The 23,764-nt window shown below is 50.4% G+C and overlaps 1 protein-coding gene across 1 annotated transcript; it reads right to left on the bottom strand.

The window, feature by feature from the left end:
• Positions 1-1,378: 1,378 nt before the first annotated feature.
• On the bottom strand, positions 1,379-23,440 carry LOC101952776 (fibrinogen-like protein 1-like protein). The gene is made up of 4 exons (XM_024111334.3): positions 23,306-23,440; positions 7,080-7,223; positions 6,685-6,993; positions 1,379-2,421 (listed from the first exon to the last, which is right to left on the bottom strand). Exons 1-4 carry the CDS (start codon positions 23,307-23,309, stop codon positions 1,793-1,795), a joined length of 1,086 nt encoding a protein of 361 aa, XP_023967102.2. The 5' UTR covers positions 23,310-23,440; the 3' UTR covers positions 1,379-1,792.
• Positions 23,441-23,764: the final 324 nt, after the last annotated feature.

The raw sequence follows: 23,764 nt of genomic DNA, 5'->3' as shown, positions 1-23,764 counted from the left end.
ACACAGGATCCTACTGCCAGAAGGTCAGAGGCAGGGCCTGCTGGGGCCTCCTCCCTAGCTGCTGGGAGTAGGGTGACCAGATGTCCCGATTTTATAGGGACAGTCCCGATTTTGGGGTCTTTTTCTTATATAGGCTCCTATTACCCCCCACCCCCGTCCCGATTTTTCATACTTGCTGTCTGGTCACCCTAGCTGGGAGAGGGGAGGCCCTGGTGGCTAGGGGCACATGGACTTAGTGTGGGCACTCCTGATCCTGAGCCGCACTCTTGTCCCTTTGTGTCACTGCACTCTGGCCCAAAGCAGCCCTAACCCCAGCCGGGGGAGGGTCACCCCAGCCTTGGGGTATTACTAGAGCTGCCACTGTGGCTGCCGCTTTAGGGAACGTGGCTAGGAAAGGGGATGTATAGGAGGGCCATTGCTGGCTGGCCCAAGTTAGAGCAGCAATTGCGCCGTCAGCTGTGCTGAGTTCTCCTTGGCCATAGCTGAGGATCTGTCTGTAACGCAGATGGAGCTACAGGCTGTCAGCTGGCACACAGTGTGGGCTGCAGCCCGAAGAGCTGGCACTCCCTTTGCCCGGGGGAAAATGAGAACAGAAGGGAGGAGCAGGCGTTGTGTGTGTGTGCATGACACTCGGCTCTACATCTCCTCACTGAACTGGGGAATGCTGAGTCCTGGCTTTCTGCCTGTGGGCCCAGGAGACAGCCCATGGACAAGCTCTCCTCCACCTCAATATGGTTACTCAGGAGCCGGAGAGGGGGAGGGCGGGGGAGGGGGGGCGCGGAGGCAGTGTTTGAACTAGGTTTGGGAGCACAAGCACATCAGGAATTGGAATTGGAGCAGTGAGAGAACCCCCTGCCTGGCTGGTGGTACAGCCATTTACACCTGTGCAAGAGGGGGACAAATGGAAACAGCATTTCACACCCAATAGAACTCACTTTGCATGGGGGTAAGGGATGCCACAAGGCACAGGGCAGCGCACAGTCAGGCCCTGCTGTAACAACAGTGAAGCCAAGAGGCCTCATTCTCCTTTCCCTTACACCAGTGTAAACCAGGAGTAACTCCACTGAAGCCAGTGGCACTACACCCATGCAAACCTGGAGTAATGCAGCGCTGAGTAAGGAATGAGTTTCCCCAGAATGACACTCCAGAGTCCAGTCACATTTCCTCTGCTGTGCCACAACTCAGCCGGACATGGAGCAATGACAATTAAATGCCCTGATTAGAACATTTCACCATTTCCTTTTCAATGGCGAGGAGCATGGGATGAGAACCTGAAGAGCGCAGAATGGCTGTTCCATTGTCACGTATGTTAGACTGTGTGAGCACATCCGAGATGCTGCATGGGGGTATGAAGCAGAAGTCATTGCTAGAAATGCAATTTTATTCTAAAGCTTTAATGCCCACAAGGAAGGAGAAAAAGAAGTTTGTGGAAACCCGTCTGTGTTTGTGTCCTTCTCACCTGCGTACGAGGAAAAGTCACTACAAGGCCATGCACATTCTCTCCTCGAAGCTGCTATATTTGGAAGCTACAGTTATTTTAAATCATTGTTCTGATTTTTAATATAATTAAAATGAATCAACCCAAAGCCCAGCGGAGAAAGGCCCAGCGGAGAAAAGCTCAGAAAATCTGCAGGGAGGGAGAGGAGAAGGAAAGTGGCCCCGTTTCCTAGGTAACCCTGATACTTCCCCCAGCAAGGTGGGAGGTTTGGCCATGACACACTTTGACCCTTTTCCCTCCCTTCGTGGAGCAGGGGTTGGCCTCACTGCAGACAGGAGGGTGGGGAAGGGGTGACTAACAGTAGGACGCTGGTTTGATGAGGATGGCGGAGGCTTGGCAGTTCCCACTACAGAAACCACCCCAAGTGATGCTCCCTTTGACGTTCAGTCGAACAGAATAACAAGCCGAGTACCACCAGCCCCCATCATAGCTAGACGCACAGTTCCCACTGTTAGTGTCCTGATCCAGGTCTTTAGTGGAGAACTTCATGTTGTCATGCACGGTGCTAGGATTGTTTGAAGTCATGGCGTCCCCTGCAGTCCCAGTGTAAGAGCCCAGCCTCAGCCTGTAGCCTTTGGACTCGTCTTCCAGACTGAAGAGGTTGTAGTCTGCGTATTTCATGGTGCCGGATGAATCGTGGATGACAAACCTGACCTGGTAGACCTTCTGCTTGGCGATCCGATAGATGTACTCCGTCCCCAGCCAGTAGTCATTGTGCACATTGCCAAAGCCGTACTTGTAGGTGCTCCAGGACTCAGCCCAGGTGATCTGTGTGTCGCGCCGGTTCCGCTGGAGGACCGTCCAGCCCCCGGATGTTTCGTTCATGTCGCAGTACACCACGAGCTGGTGCAGTCCTGTGGGCTGGATGAGGTAGATGCCGCTGGGGCTGCCTGAGGGGATCTCACTGCAGTCCTTGGGCTTGGCTGAAGGCAGGAGAGAGAGGCTGATTTAACCAGAACCCATGAAACTAGGCACTAAAGCTTCCGATCATCCTGCTGTGGCTACATTCAGGGCAATGCTGCGATGCTGCATGCTTGCATGGGCAAACAAAGGTCTGGAAAGGGTTAAAATGATGTTTGGGTCTCGTGTCATCTCGGGAATGAATCCAGACTGAGGGGGCCATATGCATTCAAAGTGTTTGGAGTGGGCCAAGCCAGGCTGTTCCAGGCCATTCTCACCCGAACCCGCACAGCTGGCAGCTTTTGCCCCAGCGGGGCTTCACCAGGGATTCATGCCCCCCAGGGCCTGTAATATCAAAGTTCCCCCCTCTTAATAGTCATGATTCAAGGCCATTCTCCATCCACCCTGCTGTCCCATGCCCATTCCCCACGCTCCATGTTCAGGTCATCCAGGATCAGTGCGGGTGGGGAGGGGGGTCGGTTTTATTTCTGTCATGAGGAGTCTGCCCAGGAGTTATCGCTGCAGAGAAAAATGCTGGAGCAGCTTCCTACTGACATCCTTGCTGGCCTGTAGTGTCAGGTCTGCAGAGCAATGGGAACAGGCTCGCTGCACACTGGGTCAGTGGCACAGATTGATGCCCGGCTTTGTGTTCCTTACGGGAAAATGCAGAGTCAATAGGTGTGTGTCTGCCTGAATATTCCCTGGAGATGAAATGCTGTTGGATCCCTCTCTAGTCCCAGGGTATCACTTGCCAGAGGCCTGAGTAAAGTAACCACACTCACCATAGCCCTTTGGTATCAGCAAGTCACTTGGTCTGTTCCCTCCATGTTTCCCTGATTTATTTGTGCCAGAGCTCACCAGCGCTGAGCCCCGGCACCACTAGACTTGGCAGTTCAGAGCCCTGGCACCTATGGGCTTGCTGCATCAGTTGCGCCCCATCACCTCTTTCATAACAAATTAAGCACTGCTGATTATGGTCTGATCTGACCTGGTCATGGATGAGATCCTGATCCAGGATGCATCATCCACGTCTGAGCAGATGATGTAGGAAACCCAATGCCAGTCCTAGCTACCAGTAGTCCCTAGTTCAGATCCTCAATCCCAGCAGGGTAAGGAAGGTGGCAGGGCCATATTATCCCCATCTGACATGTAATGTAAACTAGGCCTCATTCGTACAGTGAAGGCATATGAATGTGCGCACCTGGTCTGTGAGTCCAGGGATTGAATAAACATGGAAATGCCAGTAAAAACAGGACACGAGGTTGGGCAATCCCCAAAGGACCAAGTAGAGCTTCTGCCAGACTTGGAGAGGGAGCCCCAAAGATTCACTGTCCTGGGAAACTTCACCCCCAGTGAAGACTATACACTCGGCCTGCCAGCTCAGGCCTCAGCCATCAAGGTAGCCATGGACTTCTCCCAGCTTGACACTGGCCACATTTAAGGTCTGCACAATCACTAGGCCTCATTTTTGTCCTGGGTTTAGACCTCAGCAGTGTCGGAATCACATCGTTCTCCTAGACAGGCCAACGCCTTCCCGCCACAAAGATCAAAGGGATCCAACCATGGGTACACCAACCAATTTAGTCAAACTAATAGAGGCCAAAGGGTAAGCTCCTGATGCCAGAGAACTTCCAGGAGGCTCTGGATGGCAAACAGCCTATCTGCAGTACTGCAGGGTGAACAAGCCTTGGAAGGACTGAGGAATGCCAGTCCACCCCTTGCAAACAGACCTCTTGCACTTCATAGTTGGGGAAGGCTGGTACAGGCCACCTGATGGCCAGGGTAGCTTCAATCATCTCCCTCTCCTTCAAAGAGAATGAGCTACCAGCCACCCTATGGAATACCAGATCGGGCCTACACCGGCTGCCAATTCTGGCCAATTTTCAGTCAAGCTTCAAGTACTCTTCTGATCTCCCTGATCCCTCTGATGGTGGGCTAGTATATGGACAGACAGATAGAGAGAGAGCTCCCCACGGGGCAAGACTCAACATGAAGACATTCCCTGCCCCAAAGAGCTTTCAATCAAAATGACAGAAATGGAGGAGACAGGATGCCCTGGGAAGCCCAGAGGAAGGTGTAACTTTGAGTGATATTTTTGTATGTGTGTGTATAATAGTGTCTGAGTGAATCTGGGGTCACTTCTTGTGGGTGCCATGGAAGAAGTGAGGCCGAGGCCAAATCTACACCCCAGACTTCTGCCAGCAGAGCCAGCTCAGTCAGGGGTGAGAGGGGATACGATCTTGGACTGACAAAGCTGTGCTGGCAAAGCCCCTAGGGAAGACACTGCTTTACCAGCAGAACTGCACGTTGACCGGGCTGGCTTGTTTCACATCGGATGTGTAGGGAAAGCAAAGGCCAGCTTTACTGATAGAAGCTGCGACCAGACTAGCAGGGCTTTGTCAGTACAGTACTGATACAGCTACACCAGAACCACACTCCTAATGTAAACCTGGCCTGGGATTTTCAGAGCTGCTTAAGGGAGTGAGGCACATGTATGGGATTTGGGTAGCCAACTCCCTTAGGCGCTTTTGAGACTCCCAGCCTGAGTCTAACCGACACTTGACTGTTGGGAGGCTGGGGGCATGGCAAGCCAGATGGGGAAGGTGCCCCATGCACAATGCTCAGTGTGGGGAAGGGCTTTGAGCTGGGAAGGGGTGAGGGTGTGTGTGTGGAGCTGACATTGTTGGCAAAGGGGAAGGGCGGCAACCAGGGAGTGAGCGATGAGATCAGAGTCATGGGCCAAGAGAGAATAAGGAGTGAAACCAAGATGGGGATTCAGAGGGGGTGATGCAGTCTGATCGAGAGGCAGGGGAGATCATCTGAGCTGTTGCATGGCTGGAGGACCTGCTAATACCATGGGTGCAGAAAGCTGGCAATTTAATGCAAATAATGCAATGCCCTAATTTGCATATGCAGTGAACACAGAAATTTCCCCACTGTCTCCCTTGTGCCTCCTCCCAAATTCATAAACTCATCTTGTCAAACCCATCGTTTCCCTCTGGAGTTACCTGCACGGCCCCATCTCTGCTTCTCAATGTGTCTCCCCCACCCCCTTCCTCTCTCGGGCTCCCCTGCATGAATTTCCCCTTTCCCTTGCTCTGGCTCTCTCCTGGCCCCCCTCATCCACCCCTTTGAGTTCCTCCTGCTCCCCGTACCCACAGATAGATCCACGACTTGTCACTCTAGCCACATCTCTATTGGGGGGGGGAGGAGGGCGGAGGTCCTAGACAGGGCCGGCTCCAGGCACCAGCCAACCAAGCACGTGCTTGGAGCGGCACCTTGTAAGGGGGGGCCAATCTTGGGGTGGTGGGCCAGCGCTCGGGTTTTTTGTTTGTTTGTTTGTTTTGGTTCAGCGGGGCGGCACTTGGGGGAGGGGGTTGTTTTTGGTTCGGCGGGGCGGCACTGTGGGGGGGGGGGCGGTTTGTTACGGCGGGGCGTTTTTTTTGTTTTTGTTTTGCTTGGGGCGGCAAAAAAGTTAGAGCCGGCCCTGGTCCTAGAGAGCTGTAACCATGGCGACCCTACCTAGAGACATGGCCTGGTCCCAGTGAGGACTAGGCCTCGGCCTCCCTCAGCTCTGCCGCTCTCCCCATCGGGACCCTAGCAGGAGGCGCCCAAGCTGGTGGGATTCCAGGCCAGTGGCATTGGAACAATGTTTATAGTGGGGGTACTGAGAGCCATTGAACCCTGTATATGACAGAAACCACTTCAAGTCAGGGGGTGGGGCAGCATCCCCAAGCACCCCTAGTTCCAGCACACCTGATCCCAGCCAGACTGGCGGCCTGGGCCATGCTGGTAGCAGGACAGCAGAGCGATTCTGACATGGGCCAGTCTGCTCCCCCAATACCCAAGTAAACAGGGTAGCACCCCTGAGTCAGTGGGGTTACCCCAGTGTGACAAAGGAGAGGGTCTGTCCCCTGGTGCACCCCAGAGCTCCCCCTGGAGCCCACAGGAGTGTGGGACTAGACCACAGGCTGCACCAGTCGCTGCAGCTCACTGGCATTGGGGAAGGCCTGTCCAAGCGAAAGCGAGGGGTTGGCTACAGCAATAGCCTCCCATCCCCACCTCTGGGCAAGTGTAGGGTACAGAACTAGCCTCCTGCCCTCTCTACTCCCCCGGCAAGGGTAGGGTACAGCAAATTTGGCAATAGCCTCCCACCCCCATCCCCCGGGAGAAGGTCAGGAACAGCAATAGCCTCCTGCCCCCAGGCGAGGGTAGGGTATGGAAATAGCCTCCCGTCACCCGCCGCCCCTCTGGCGAGGGTAGGTTACGGCAGTCATCAGCATTACCTGAACACACCACACTGGCATCTTCTCCATGGTTACAGTTGTGGTCTCCCCAAGGCTTTAAGGTGCACTCTGTGAGGGCAGATTCTCCTCCTCTGCAATTAACATCGTCCAGTAAGATGGGGCCAGATCCTTGTCCAAAGTGAGCTGTGCCTGGTGCCGATACCGCGTCCCCACAGCCCAGCTGCCGACACACTACTGATGCATCATTTAAGTCCCAGCTGTCATCGCACACAGTGCCCCAGACATTGTTGTACAGAATTTCCACCCGCCCAGCACAGTGGGTGGAGCCATTCACCAGCCGGATTTGACCTGGGAAAATGCAAACCAACAGTTAAAGAGACAGCATCTGGGGAATCGTGCAGGGAAACGGGAGCTGCCTCTTGGGAGCTACCTACCAGCTTCAGATGCCTTTGGAGCTGTCTTTGTGATATTAGTGATGGATCTCTTGAAGATGTGCAGGTTGTGTGTGTCCATTCTGAGAACGGAGGCTGACAGGGTCACCAGACAGGTGAGGAGCAGGAGACAAGGGCGTGGGTCTGCTGAGAATGTGAAGAGACAGAGTGAAGCTCCCTTCAGGGAATGGAGAATCACAATTCGCTCAGCAACACAGCCAGTAATAGAGACCCACAATCCTACTAGGTAGCAATAAACCGGCTCTTAGGTGAACATGAGGGCTCTCCGACAAACATTAGCACACTCTGGGCAGTATCAGAACCTAGCCATATCCCTGGTGGCCCACATTTCTGTGCTAACTTCTTTTCATGGTTAAAACTGCAGCAAGATTCTGTTTCCAGTCCTTTTCCCAACCCCTCTATAACTTTGATCAGCAAATTCCATTTTAACGGACCAGCACTGGAACTGTCATGTTTTCACTGCTCAAGCTTTTTCCTAATCAAAATGCACCTTGATTTGAAATTGTGACTTGTGTTTGATGTTTCTGTCTGTTTGGCTCAGTAAGAACTCGTTAGTATCACTTCTCAGACTTTCCACTTCATTAACTCTTGAGCATTCATGTAAAGAATAGAGGTTGTAATTAACCCAATTGACTAATGATTATTGTATCTAATTGTAACAATCTTTCACCAGATAAAATGCTTGGGTACAGCTGGTATTAGGGTTGGGCCATAGGGATTTAAGTCTTGAATACTGAAACACAAGACTAAGGCCCACATTTCAGATGCTCACATTGAGATGAATCCCCAACTCGGCGGGTACTTTTGAAACATCTGGCCTACATGGTTAGTATTGGTGTGGGCCTGAACTCAACGCAACCCCCCTGGGACCACCAGGCTTGCCCATCCTTTTCAATGCTGCACATATGGAAATAAAGTGGTGTTTACACATGTGCCGAGCGCAATTGCTTCCTCTCATGGGAGTGAATGATTGGGAATTTGGCTTGCCCTCAATTTGCGTAAGTGTAAATGAGGACCCATGCAGCAAGGCAGTGAGAATTGGGCCTGTCACATTTTAAGGGTAACTACATCTGTATCCCACCCTCTGTGGTCCACTCCTGGAGTCCCCTGCATACCACTTCGGTGGAGGGACACCCTGCTGCGGTGGGTACATGGCTCTAAGTTGGGTGGACACCCAAGGGAGGAAGAAATGAGGATACGGTAAGCCGCCTGGGTTGGTGGCCTTCCTGGAAAGGGGATGTTAAAGCTTGGCTAGCTGCATGTCTGGAGTGTGCCCGACACCAGCCAGCCCCAGCTCATGGAGTGACCCTTGACTGGTCCCTGGGAAAGAATACAGATGGACCATGTGGGCCCCCTACCCTGTACTAAAGCTGGGTATCGGTTCATGCTGGTAATTGTGGAGGCATTCAGTAAGTGGGTGGAAGCCTTCCCTACTCCCAACTGCCAAAACCACTGCTTCACTGCTTGTTACCCAGGTCTTTGTTCGCTGGGGGTTTCCCCAAATCATGGATTCAGATCGAGGGCCAGCATTTCACAGTTCTCTATTGCAGCATCTCAGTGAACTGCTGGGGGGTGGAGTGGCAACTCCACATCCCCTACCACCCTCAAGCCGCTGGGCAAGTGGAGTGCATGAATCGCACCATCAAGGAGGAGCGTTGGAAGGGTGCCAGTCTGGGAGGCACCAATTGGGCCAAGCTCTTGCCTTTCATTTTAATGCGTATCTGAGCCCGGCCTGCCAGGGCCACAGGCTTCAGTCCTCACGAACTGCTAACGGGCAGAGCAATGCCTTGGGGGGAAATCCTGCTCACACCCCCACCGATGGAACAGGTCGTGCAGACAAACATGGAGGACTGGATCTTCCAACTTCAGGAGCGAATCCGAATACTACACAGGGAGGCTGCCCAATCAGAGGGCAAGGCTAAGGCCAAAACCAAAACCAGGCTAAGGCCAAAGCCTGGTACCATCCCCCATACAATCCCCTGGATCAGATACAAACAGGGATGCTGGTAATGTATCGTGCTCACGGCCCCCATCCCTTTCCAGTACCTTGGTGGGAGGGTCCTTATCTGGTAGCTGACATGATTCATCCATCTCTGGTGTGCTCATCCCATGAGGATCAGCACTGGTGGGCTCATGTCTCTCAGGTGAAGCGCCATAATGCCTTAACCAAATGGCAAAAGGAATGAAGTGATTCTGTTTTTTCAGGACTGTGGCCACTCCTGTGGATACTTCTCACTGCTGCATGGGTCGGATTTAATCAGCCTCGTTATCCAGCCCCTAATCTGGAGAACATTGGAATACAACAGGAATCGAAGTACTACACTCCAGAACAAGTCCAACAGTGGCCCTGGTATCAAAGGCGAACAATTCTTGGTGGCAGGGAGGAAATTGTGCTTTAACAAATTGTGGTACTGCATACTATTGGGGGTTTATTCCGTATGCTCGCCAATGTAAATTTGGAGAGGTGGGATCAGGGTGTACAGCCTTACCCGATGCACCCGAAGTGGTCAGTAATTTTAAACCTACACCCGTTGTGCTACCACACACCAGGGCACATAGGGCATCCACGGATACCCCATGTCAATCCACTCTCCCTTCTCCTAGCCCACCATCTACTGACTCTGATAATAATATATGGAGATATACCTATCTCATAGAACTGGAAGGGACCTTGAAAGGTCATCTAGTCCAACCCCCTGCTCAAAGCAGGACCAATCCCCAACTATGTACATCACTCTGTTCCCCACTGACTGGTATCTCAGTACTACATTTGCTAACTGTTCTCAGTTTACCAAAGTAGGTGAAATAATGCTGCTATGGGCAATTTAAAACTCATTAGAAATGGTTGGATGGGAATTAAAAAAGAACATCCAAAAATGGCGAGCCCTCAGAAACTACCTCTGGGAAGGCTGGAACTCGCTGCAGGAAGCTGATGTAGCGGCTCGAATCCAACGCTTGGAACATGCCCTGGGGCTAGGAGACATGGGGGATTATTACAGGGATCTGCGCTTAGCTTAACAGATCGTTTGTTGGGAAATGTTATTCTAACCCTTGAGAATATTACAGAATCCCTTATGAGTGAACTGGTGAACAGTGTAAAGACTATTTTGTGGGGAGAAGCATGTAACCAGGTTCAACAAACCCTCACCAATCATCTTGTAAACCTCTTGCAGGATGCCCGCCGGGGTTTATGGCCATCTGGGTTGGAGGGGACTGATGTAGCAAATCAATTAAAGATGTATTGGTCCTTTAGAGTCACCTGGCAGACAATTTTGGGGGGACTGTACACTGAGCCTGTGTACCCTTACTGTCAGGGGAGTGGCTGAAGGAAAATGGACCTCAGCCATCCTTTTACAAGTGGGGTTCGGGCGTGGGTGCAAATGAAAAAGGTCCCAATAACAAATAACAACACATGGTTTCTAATGGGATCCAAGGTATACTACCCACACATGGGTCTTGCGTGGGTGGGACAGGGAAATACCTGAAAGAGATGGCCACAAGAATCACCACCCGTATTCAGAACCCGTACCCCCTCAGCATTGGGTAGAACAGGGAAATAAAATTTGCTGGGCAGGATCGGTCGTGCTTAATGGCCAGGTTTTGGAGGGTGGAAAGTGTGTGGAGCGGGTGGGATTTGGACCAGGAAACTTTTCCTTGCAGCTGGGAAACTCCACTTATCAGATTCATATACCAGCTATGCATCGGCTTAATGTAACAGGACACCCAACAATACCTACTAATTGGACTATGGTGGTACCGGAGCCCACCTGGATGAACTGGGACCATGTGATACAGTTACTCTGGCAACTCCAGGTCAAGCATCGCTGAATGCAGATTTGGGAAGCCAAGGCCCTTCGAGGAATAAATGCATTCCAACTGTCTACTGAACTGACTGCTGATTCTACTTGGACTGATGTTGCCTGTGCCCTTCGGACAGGCCTAATGGACACTCATTCACTTCTTGGTCGTATTACTCATGTTGTAGGAATGTTATTCCTATTAATTTTAGTATTGATCATATTCATGGGTTTTTTTCCTGCAACCTCAATAAGGATTCTTTAAAATACAGCCAGCTCTCCTGGACTCCTTTCCCCCTCGTGTTATTCTCCCAGGGGATCCTGCCCATCAGTTCCTTCAGGGAGTCAAAGTTTGCTTTTCTGAAGTCCAGGGTCTGTATTCTGCTGCTCTCCTTTCTTCCTTGTGTCAGGATCCTGAACTCGACCATCTCATGGTCACTGCCTCCCAGGTTCCCATCCACTTTTGCTTCCCCTACTAATTTTTCCTGGTTTGTGAGTAGCAGTCTGGAAGAGCTCTGCCCCTATTTGGTTCCTCCAGCACTTGCACCAGGAAATTGTCCCCTACACTTTCCAAAAACTTCCTGGATTGTCTGTGTACCGCTGTATTGCTCTCCCAGCAGATATCAGGGTGATTAAAGTCTCCCATGAGAACCAGGGCCTGTTATCTAGTAACTTCTGCTAGTTGCCGGAAGAAAGCCTCATCCACCTCATCCCCCTGGTCTGGTGGTCTATAGCAGACTCCCACCATGACATCACCCTTGTTGCTCACACTTCTAAACTTAATCCAGAGACTCTCAGGTTTTTCTGCAGTTTCATACTCTGAGCCGTCATATTCCTCTCTTACATACAATGCAACTCCCCCACCTTTTCTGCCCTGTCTGTCCTTCCTGAACAGTTTATATCCATCCATGACAGTACTCCAGTCATGTGAGTTATCCCACCAAGTCTCTGTTATTCCAATCACATCATAGTTCCTTGACTGTGCCAGGACTTCCAGTTCTCCCTGCTTGTTTCCCAGGCTTCTTGCATTTGTGTATAGGCACTTAAGATAACTAGCTGATTGTCCTGCTTTCTCAGTCTGAGACAGGAGTCCTCCTCTCTTGCACTCTCCTGCTCATGCTTCCTCCTGGTATCCCATTTCCCCACTTACCTCAGGGCTTGTGTGGTATCTAATGCAAAGTCGGTCATGTTGGGTGTCTTCGGAAGCTCATGATGCACTGAGCATTGTTGTTATAGTGATGTTATAGTAATGTTATAGGTTGTAATTTCATGTATGTAGTTATGAGGCTGAAAATGTGTCCTTGTGACTTAAAACAGGCCCAGGCAAAAACTCTCCAAGAACAGAGGGGCAGTTCACGCCTCATCAGGGCATGTATGGGACAAACCCAGCCCAGCCTCAGGAACAAAGGACACTGGCCTAGGCAGCAACAAAGGATCTGTTGGACTCCAGTGAGTCACCCCCCTTCCCTTGGTCAGTGTGGGACTGCAATGAGGTAATGCTCACCTGACTCTGAAGGGAGGGGGGCAAAGCCAAGAGGGAAGAAAGAACATGATAAAAGAGAGAGACATTTTGCCATGCTCTTCCTCTCTCTTCCACCTCCATCTACAGACACCACCACCAAGCGACTGAAGCGCTGATCAAATGGGAGAGCCTGGCTGAAGGGCGACCAGCCAGCCTGTGGTGAGAAGTGTCTAAGTTTGTAAGGGCATTGAAAGTGTTCAGATCAGCTTAGAATGCGTTTTACTTTTATTTTATTTGACCAAATCCGACTTGTTGTGCTTTGACTTATAATCACTTAAAATCTATCTTTGTAGTTAATAAATCTGTTTGTTTATTCTACCTGAAGCAATGCGTTTGGTTTGAAGTGTGTCAGAGGCTCCCCTTGGGATAACAAGCCTGTTGCATATCAATTTCTTTGTTAAATTGACAAACTCATATAAGCTTACAGCGTCCAGTGGGCATAACTGGACACTGCAAGACGGAGGTTCCTAGGGTTGTGTCTGGGACCGCAGATATTGGCTAGTGTCATTTGGTTGCACAATCCACGCAGCTTACATGCCAGAGGCTGTGCGTGAACAGCCCAGGAGTGGGGGTTCTCACAGCAGAGCAGGGTCAGGCTGGCTCCCAGAGTCAAGGATTGGAGTGACCTAGCAGATAATCGGTCCAGCTATCACCAGGGGAACGTCACAGTGGCACACCAAGCAGGGTGTATGCGCGGCTTGTTACTCCAAGTGGAGTTCACACTTTAAGCACTGATATTTGTGATTTTAAGTGCGTCTTAAGTGCAGTGGCTAAGAACAGTCAGGAGGAGGTTACAGTTTTGTTATTTTCTGTTTGTTTATTTTGGGTGAGAGAACTAAACACAAGACAGCAGAAAAATGACTATCAGTGAGGCAGCTACAAAACTAGAGCTGGTCAGACAGGAAGTGGCAGAGAAGGAAAAGGACCGTGAGTTTCAAATGTGGCAGCAGGCACAAATGAGGCTCAAAGAAGAGGAGGCTGCTCATAGAAGGGCTATGGAAGAAAAAGAGAGAGAGTGAGAAAAGAAAAAGAGAGAGAGAGAGAGAGAGAAAACATCAGCTGGACCTGCTAGAGAAGCAGAATCAGAGGGCCCCAACCCCAATGACTCCCATCACTCCAGAAATCCACAAATGGGAACACTTATGTCCTGTATACAGTGAAGAGGACGATATTGCTGAATATCTGACTACCTTCGAAAGGCTGTGTGTAATACACGAAATCCCTGATGATAAGAGAGTTCCTATCCTGATTGTGAAATTAACTGGTAAAGCTCGAAATGTATTCAATGGAATGCCTATTGAAGATGCTTTAGGTTATTGTAAATTTAAAGATACTGTTTTGTGAAGTTTTCAGATTACCTCCAAAACATATAGAATTAAATGTAGGAATCTTAAAGGAGATATTGGGATGAGTAATGGGGAATATGTAAACAAAATGAAAGATTTGTTGGGAAAATGGGTGAGGGGTAAAGAGGTGGCAAGTTTTGAGGGAATGTTGGATCTTGTTCCTCAAGAGCATTATAAAATAATAATATAATATATGGAGATATTCCTATCTCCTAGAACTGGAAGGGACCTTGAAAGGTCATTGAGTCTAGTCCCCTGCCTTCACTAGCAGGACCAAGTACTGTTTTTCAATCCCCCCCCCCCGATCCCTAAATGGCCCCCTCAAGGATTGAATTTACAACCCTGGGCTTAGCAGACTAATGCGCAAAACACTGAGCTATCCCTCCCCCCTTCTAGGCATATGTAAAGCTGATTTAAAGCAGTGTCTATGGGACAAAGATGTAAAATCTGTGGAAGAGATGGCTTTTTTAGCTGATGCCTTCGATCAGACCCAGGCGTCTATTGAGGGCAGGCCACAAAAAGAGGGGTTTAAAACTGGTGGGAAGGGAGGATCCCATTTTGCCCCTGGGAAGAGAAAGGACCTGGGAGCCTAAACATTCTCCTACCCAAAAACATTCCTCTACTGAAACAACAAGGAGTCTGGTGGCACCTTAAAGACTAACAGATTTATTTGGGCATAAGCTTTCGTGGGTAAAAACCTCACTTCTTCGGATGCATACCCCCTGATACTTGATTCCTCTACTGGTAACTCCTATCCCAAATCTCCCGTAAAAGCAGAAGAGCCCAAAAGATGCTATCAGTGTAATTCCACTGGTCACCTGAGGAATAAATGCCCTGTGCTAGGAGGAAGCAAGCAACCAATAGCTCATGTTATTTCTGCTGTCCTCAACACAGAAACCCCCCAGGGAATCGAAACCTGACATATTGGTTTTGTGAGATTAGCCTCTGCAGAACCAGCCATGGAGTATGTTAAGGTTGTCTAAATTAATGGCAGGGAATACTTGGGACAGAAGGATACAGGGGCCCAGATCTCTCTAGTTAAGCAGCGTGTGGTCCCAAAAGCCAGTATGCTACCTGGCCAAATGGCAGATTGTGGGGGTGGGCGAAAGCAGATTCCTTGAACCACTAGCTAAAATCCATGTGGGGTGGGAAGGTTTGAGAAGTGTTTTGACTGTGGGGGTAATGGAACACCTCCTAGTCGACCTGCTTCTTGGTAATGATTTTTTCCGTGTAGCTCAGGTTAAAGTATTTGCCTGCAGCAGGAGGGAATGTTATGCTGGGACCCCCGAGGGAAAGGGTAAGGTCTCAGGAACTGCTGAGAGAATGGGACAGAGTCTCCTTGATTCTTCTACAGCAGGGGGAAGCCACATGCTTCCAGGTGGGAGGGTGGTTGGTTGAGACCAACTCCTGCACTGCAGCTGGAGGCAACACCACATCAGGAAGGGATCGGGGTGTGATGCCAGCCAGAGAGAGAACTGTCCAGGTTGTTAGCTGCCAGCCGGTCGCAGCTGAACCAGAGATAAAGCCGGCTCTAGGGAGCAGAGAGCAATGTGTCCCAGAGGAGAGCCCAGAGAAGGGAGAGGGGATCTCACAAACCACTGAGGTGGTGAGGATTCCTGTGACTCTGTAACACAGGGAAGCAGGGTGCTTCCAAGTATGGGAGGGGCTGAGACTAGCTCCTTTCCTGCAGAAGGAAACATGCCCTCAGGCGCAGGGGCAGGAGAGGTGTTGCCAGTAATTAAGGAAACTGCCGCAGTTGTTAGCTGGCAGAGTTTTGCAGCTGAACAAGAGATAGAACCCTTCCTAGGGAGCACAGAGAAATGTGTCTTAGGAGGTGGCCCAGAAGAGGAAACTGGGGAAGGAATAGTTGGGGTACAGGAATGTCTCCTCACTAGTCACTTGGGGCAGAATGCCCAGGACACTAAGAGGATGGCTGGGTCAGCATCTGTGCATCCAGGCACTCAGCCTGTGACCCAGGTTTTGAGAAGGAACTGTGTAATTGACCTCCTGGTGGGGAGCAGTCACACAGAGAAAGGGGTGGCGGAGGGTACCCCAATCCAGGTCCCAGTTTGTCAAGATGCTATTTCTGATAAATTTTTGAAACGTAACTGTGTCTCTTTACATTGAGATGCAGCTCCAATGCCTGTGATAACAGAGGAGTTGGGACCAGGAAATTGCAAGGTGGTAGTCTGCCAGAATACAGATGACCCAACTGAGGAGTGGGGGAGGGGGCGTGCATTCCCCAGGCTGGTGAGAGACAAGGAGCAGTTATGAAAAAGCTGCTGGGAAAAGGTGCATCTGATCAGCAGGTAAACACACCTAGCCCAGAGAGCACAGATCACAGCTCTCTAGGGGGCAGGGAAGGATTCAGTGCTGGGAGGGGGAAACACAGGGTAACCCCAAAAGGGGAGCTGGATTTCTGCATATGTACACTCCTGGGGTTAGGAGACTGCTCCCCAAAGGGCCAGCCAATGTGCAGGATCCCCCAAACACCTATCTTGCCAGACCCTGAGGCACCAAAATTCCAGAAACATGATTAAAATAAGAACCCACACAGAGGGGAACACTGGAGGGAAAGAAAAGCCAGTGACTGATTACATGGGAGAGAGTCAAAGGACACCATGGGTGATGAACAAACTAAAGTCAAAATACATTATCTGAACAGAGGGTGTGGTATCATAAAGATACTTGTAAACGAACATCTGTGATAAACATTTTGGTATTAATGTTAAGTTTTGGGGATAAGAATTTTGACACAGATGTTAAACCTAATGATAATGCTACTTTGCAATTAATACTTGTAAACAGACTTAAAGCTTACCACAGCGGAGAAACCATAACAAACCTGGTTTACTATGTGAGAGGGAAACTGAGGTATGCTGCCTCATGGCCTTAATGGTTGGATGCCAAGAGAACTATAACACAAACTGCCTTCAAGATCATAGAATCATAGACTCATAGAAGATTAGGGTTGGAAGAGACCTCAGGAGGTCATCTAGTCCAAACCCCTGCTCAAAGCAGGACCAACACCAACTAAATCATCCCAGCCAGGGCTTTGTCAAGCCGGGCCTTAAAAATCTCTAAGGATGGAGATTCCACCACCTCCCTAGGTAACCCATTCCAGTGCTTCACTGCCCTCCTAGTGAAATAGTGTTTCCTAATATCCAACCTAGACCACCCCCACTGCAACTTGAGACCATTGCTGCTTGTTCTGTCATCTGCCAACACTGAGAACAGCCGAGCTCCATCCTCTTTGGAACCCCCCTTCAGGTAGTTGAAGGCTGATATCAAATCCCCCCTCATTCTTCTCGTCTGCAGACTAAAAAAGCCCAGTTCCCTCAGCCTCTCCTTGTATGTCATGTATCCCTAGGGTGACCAGATGAGAGGAAGAAAATATCGGGACACATGGTGGGGGTCGCCAGCGCAAAAAAAAACACCGCAGTACGAAATATCAGGATGGAACACGGGAGGTCTGGTTATCCTATGTGCCCCAGCCCCCTGATCATTTTCGTTGCCCTCCGTGGAACTCTCTCCAATTTGTCCAGTTCCTTTCTGTAGTGGGGGGCCCCAAAACTGGATGCAGTACTCCAGATGTGGCCTCACCAGTGCTGAATACAGGGGAATAATCACTTCCCTTGATCTCAAGTATCAGGGGGTAGCCGTGTTAGTCTGTATCTACAAAAACAACAAGGAGTCTGGTGGCACCTTAAAGACTAACAGATTTATTTGGGCATAAGCTTTCGTGGGTAAAAACCTCACTTCTTCGGATGCATAGAGTGAAAGTTACAGATGCAGGCATTATATACTGACACGTGGAGAGCAGGGAGTTACTTCGCAAGTGGAGAACCAGTGTTGACAGGGCCAATTCAATCAGGGTGGATGTAGTCCACTCCCAATAATAGATGAGGAGGTGTCAATTCCAGGAGAGGAAAAGCTGCTTCTGTAATGAGCTAGCCACTCCCAGTCCCCATGAAAGCTTATGCCCAAATAAATCTGTTAGTCTTTAAGGTGCCACCAGACTCCTTGTTGTTTTTGTCGATACAGACTAACATGGCTACCCCCGACACTTGACACCATGCAAGGCACTAAATTTAGCCGTATGGAGTGGAAATCCATCAACCTCAATAAAAAACTTGCACAGATACAGACAGACATCATCTTCCTCTCCAAATGCAAACAGATGGACATCATACCAAATGGACTGAAGGTAAAAAATCCATTGCAATCAACATACTACACTGACTATGGTGAGAGACTGTGCCACACACTCTCAAAGAAACTGAGGAACCACCTGATCAGCATCCTGTACAGCAGACAGGAGAAGATCAAGAATGAGCTCTCAGAACTGGAGACTCTCATACAATACCAGCCTTCTACACAAACTTCCACGTGGCTGGACTTTACAAAAATGAGACAAGCCATTTACAATGCACACTTCACTTCTCTACAGAGGAAAAAGGACAGTAAGCTATCTAAACTCCTACCTGCCACAGGGGGCTACAACAGTGGTACCCTCAACTCATCTAACAACATTGTCAATCTTTCCAACCACATACTTAGCCCAGCAGAAGAGTCTGTCCTATCTCGGGGACTCTCTTTCTGTCCCACCATCCCCACGAACACGATACAGTTCTGCGGTGATCTGGAAGCCTACTTTCATCGTCTCTGACTCAAGGAATATTTTCAACGCACCACTGAACAGTGCACTGACGCACAGGAACCCTCCTACCAACACTACAAGAAGAAGAACTCTGCATAGACTCCTCCTGACGGTCGAAATGACAGACTGGACCTCTACATAGAGTGCTTCCGCAGACGTGCACAGGCTGAAATTGTGGACAAATAACATCACTTGTCCCATAACCTCAGCCGTACAGAACGCAATGCCATCCACAGCCTCAGAAACAACTCTGACATTATCATCAAAGGGGCTGACAAAGGAGGTGCTGTAGTCATAATGAACAGGTCGGATTATGAACAGGAGGCTGCCAGGCAACTCTCCAAGACCACATTCTACAGGCCTCTATCCTCTGATCCCACTGAGGAATACCAAAAGAAACTACACCATCTGCTCAAGAAATTCCCAGCTACAGTATGGGAACAAATCTACATGGACACACCCCCAGAACCCCGACCAGGGGTATTCTATCTGCTACCCAAGATCCATAAATCTGGAAATCCTGGACGCCCCATCATCTCAGGCATTGGCACTCTTACAGCAGGATTATCTGGCTATTTGGACTCTCTCCTCAGACCCTACTCTCCCAGCACTCCCAGCTATCTTCGAGACACCACCGACTTCCTGAGGAAACTACAATGCATTGGTGTTCTTCCTGAAAACACCATCCTGGCCACCATGGATGTAGAAGCACTTTACACCAATATTCCACATGAGGATGGACTACAAGCTGTGAGGAACAGTATCCCTGATGAGGCCACAGCACGCCTGAGCTTTGTGACTTTGTCCTCACCCACAACCACTTCAGATTTCGGGACAACTTATACCTTCAAGTCAGTGGTACTGCTATGGGTACCCGCATGGCCCCACAGTATGCCAACATTTTTATGGCTGACTTAGACCAACGCTTCCTCAGCTCTCGTCCCCTAGAGCCCTTCCTCTACTTGCGCTACATTGATGACATCTTCATCATATGGACCCACGGAAAGGAGGCCCTTGAAGAATTCCACTTGGACTTCAACAATTTCCACCCCACGATCAACCTCAGCCTGGACCAGTCCACACAAGAGATCCACTTCCTGGACACTACAGTGCACATAAGTGATGGTCACATAAACATCACCCTATACCGGAAACCTACAGACCGCTATACGTACCTACATGCCTCCAGCTTCCATCCAAGACACATCACACGATCCATTGTCTACAGCCAAGCCCTAAGATACAACCGAATTTGCTCCAACCCCTCAGACAGAGACAAACACTTACAAGATCTTTATCAAGCATTCGTAAAACTACAATACCCACCTGGGGAAGTGAGGAAACAGATTGACAGAGCAAGACGGGTACCCAGAAATCACCTACTACAGGACAGGCCCAACAAGGACAATAACAGAACACCACTGGCCATCACATACAGCCCCCAGCTAAAACCTCTCCAGCTCATTATCCACGATCTACAAACTATCCTGGAAAATGATCCTGCACTCTCACAGACTTCAGGAGGCAGGCCAGTCCTTGCTTACAGACAACCCCCCAACCTGAAGCAAATACTCACCAGCAACTACACACCACACCACAGAAACACCAACCCAGGAACCAATCCCTGTAGCAAACCTCGTTGCCTACTCTGTCCCCATATCTACTCTGGCGACACCATCAGAGGACCCAACCACATCAGCCACACCATCAAGGGCTCATTCACCTGCACATCCACTAATGTTATATATGCCATCATGTGCCAGCAATGCCCCTCTGCCATGTACATTGGCCAAACCAGACAGTCCCTCCGCAAAAGAATAAATGGACACAAATCGGACATCAGGAATGGTAACATACATAAGCCAAAAACAACAGAGGGTCCTGTGGCACCTTTAAGACTAACAGAAGTATTGGGAGCATAAGCTTTCGTGGGTAAGAACCTCACTTCTTCAGATGCAAGATGCAAGTGAGGTTCTTACCCACGAAAGCTTATGCTCCCAATACTTCTGTTAGCCTTAAAGGTGCCACAGGACCCTCTGTTGCTTTTTACAGATTCAGACTAACACGGCTACCCCTCTGATACATAAGCCAGTAAGTGAACACTTCAATCTCCCTGGTCATTCTATTACAGATTTAAAAGTCACTATCATTGAACAAAAAAACTTCAGAAACAGACTTCAAAGAGAAACAGCAGAACTAAAATTCATTTGCAAATTTAACACCATTAATCTGGGCTTGAATAGGGACTGGGAGTGGCTGGCTCATTACAGAAGCAGCTTTCCTGCTCCTGGAATTGACACCTCCTCATCTATTATTGGGATTGGACTACATCCACCCTGATCGAATTGGCCCTGTCAACACTGGTTCTCCACTTGCGAAGTAACTCCTGGCTCTCCATGTGTCAGTATATAATGCCTGCATCTGTAACTTTCACTCTATGCATCCGAAGAAGTAAGGTTTTTACCCACGAAAGCTTATGCCCAAATAAATCTGTTAGTCTTTAAGGTGCCACCAGACTCCTTGTTGTTTCCTTGATCTGCTAGCAATGCTCCTACTAATGCAGCCCAATATGCTGTTAGCCTTCTTGGCAACAAGGGCACACTGCTGACTCATATCCAGCTTCTCATCCACTGTAACCCCTAGGTCCTTTTCTGCAGAACTGCTGCTTAGCCAGTCGGTCCCCAGCCTGTAGCAGTGCATGGGATTCTTCCATCCTAAGTGCAGGACTCTGCACTTGTCCTTCTTGAACCTCATCAGATTTATTTTGACCCAATCCTCCAATTTGTCTAGGTCACTCTGGACCCTATCCCTACCCTGCGGCATACCTATCTCTCCCCCTAGTTTAGTGTCATCTGTGAACTTGCTGAGGGTGCAATTCATCCCATCATCCAAATCATTAATAAAGATGTTGAACAAAATCAGCGCCAGGACGGACCCCTGGGGCACTCACCAGGGCCGTCCTTAGGATTTATGGGGCCCTAAGCAGTATCATTAAACTGGTGCCCCTATGCTCCAGTGAAGGCGGTCCCCAGCCGCCACCGCTGACCCCAGTGTGTTGAGGGGTCACAGCCACCACTCTCATCCACGGACTCCCAGAACCACCACCCCCATTGCTGACACACCCTGAGCTTCGTACGCAGCAGACGCTGTGGCAGTGAGTCAAGCCAGGCTTCGCGCTGTCACATGGAGGCTGCATCTTGCCAGAGCCCAGGGCCCTCCTGCAGCCCCAGCCACTCCTGGCTCACCATGAGCATTGTGACAGGAAGTACCAAGCAGTAATAATAACAACAATAATACAAGTGTGTGTGTGCGCGTGCGTGACCGTGTATGTGTGTGTGTGTGACAGAGTGTGTGTGCATGTATGTGTGTGTGAGAGAGACAAAGGGAGAGACTGTGTGTGTGTATGTGAGACTGTGACAGAGTGTGAGACTGTGTGTGTGTGACAATCTATTTCGGGGGTCTGTGAGAGGCAGAGTGTATGAGAGCCAGTCTGTGTGCGAGAAAGACCGTGTGTGTGTTAGGGAACTGTGAGAGACAGTGAGCGCACTGTCACTTTAAATCCCCCCCCCACCGCCCGCACATGGAAGTTTCGCTCCTCCTGTCCTGGCCCCGCCCCCCCCCCCGACAGTCCGGCTGCAGGGGGGGTCTCGGCGCTGGGCCGGGGCTGCGCCGCTCTGGGCTCCCGAGGCTGGGTCGGACTCGGCAGAGCAGGAGGCTGAAGCCCTCACCGGCCGGCTGAGGGGGGAAGCCGGCCAGCCCAGTGCGGGGCAGGGGCGTCCAGCGAGGGTGCCCTGCGCAGCCGCCTATGCCTAGGGACGGCCCTGAGGGGGATACAGGGCTTAGGGGCTCGGGGGGGGGGGGGGGTAGGAGTGAATGAGGTGCAGGGATTGAGGAGAAGGGGGCACGTACAGTGCAGGGGTTGGGGGCAGGAGGGAGGTGCAGAGATTAGGGGTGAAGGTGGCACAGTGTAGGTGTTAGGGCACAGATGGGGGGCAGAGATTGGGAGTGTAGGGAGTGTAGGGATTAGGGGCACAGGAGGGGGAGCAGGTATTGGGGTAAAGGGGGCACAGTGCAGAGGTTGGGGGGTAGGGAGGGTGGGGAGTTTGGGAAGCCCATGGGGAGCCAGGGGCAATGGGGGGCACCATGCCCATGGGGGCCAAGGGCACCAAAATGCAAGTTCTCCCAGGGTACCATTTTCCCAAAGGCCGGCCCTGCCCAGCTTAGATGCAATTTTTAAACATGAATGGCTTCACCTCAGTTGTTAGATTTCCCCAACAAACAGGCTTTTTTCCCCAGCTCAAAACACCTTCCATTCTGCCCCTAAAACCTCCTTACAACATTGAATCTGGGGCAAACTGTGGAAATTTGCTCTGGAGTTGGGTGAACGGATTGGGGTTGGATGAAGGGTTTGCTCTGGGGTTGGGTGAAGGGTAGGGAGCGAAGGTGAAGTTACTTAGGCCTCAGCCCGCCTGTCCCTCTGTGGTGTGAGGGGGGAGATGCTGCTGTCACACTCCAGTGTGAGTGGGGATGGGGCCACGCTGGATGTTGGTAAGTAGCGTGTCAGGACAAAGCCTCAGGCGTCCATGGTGCAGGGTCATAGAGGGGGCAGGGCTTGGGTGGAGAACAGGCATGTGTGGGAAGGCCTGGGCCTGATCCTCCTCATGCTAATGAGGTGCTTAGATACGTGTTCTTCTCTCTGGCCTCCCTTCTGCTGCTAGGCCGGACGGCTGCCCAGCAGCCCCTCATTGACACAGGATCGGTGCCCCTTGCGTTCCCTGTCCTCATCGTCACTCTTTGCCTTGTCCTCACAGCACTCTGCATCTGCATGGGGCGGATCCAGCCTCTGGCACGGAATGAAAGGTTTGGGTAAGAAAATAACTCACCCATTCTGACGGTGCTGCTGAGCAGATGGGCGAGAAACCCGAACGGTCCGTCTGCCTGCTCCTGAGCACTGAGCTGCGATTTGTCCCTTTATAGCAGACCTGGCACCTCTGTCCTCACCCAGTTTACCTCAGAACTTCAACTCCCAGCAAGGAAGATTTGCATGTGCAGAAGGAAATAGTCACTGCTTGTGTGTCTTGGGCGGTTTTATTACCCACAATAATATAAAATAGCCAGACAGTCCTCCCTCCTTTCTGAGAAATGCCAGATACTCCCAAGATAACAGAGCAGTGAGCTAGGGACTTCTGTTATTGACACTGTCCCAATTCAAAGCATTTCTGAAGAACTGTCCAGGCACCAGAGCAAATAAGGAAACATATGGAAAGCTCAAGCCAAACAGGATGGGAGGAACCTGGGCTCTGTAAGACCTGCAAAGCAATGTCAATAACCCGATGGGCAAG

The sequence above is a fragment of the Chrysemys picta genome, chromosome 19 (assembly GCF_011386835.1).
Source record: "Chrysemys picta bellii isolate R12L10 chromosome 19, ASM1138683v2, whole genome shotgun sequence".
In the NCBI taxonomy this organism is placed as follows: Eukaryota; Metazoa; Chordata; order Testudines; family Emydidae; genus Chrysemys; species Chrysemys picta.
The sequence above is the reverse complement of the archived record's forward strand: the minus strand, read 5'-3'. Positions and strand labels throughout refer to the sequence as shown.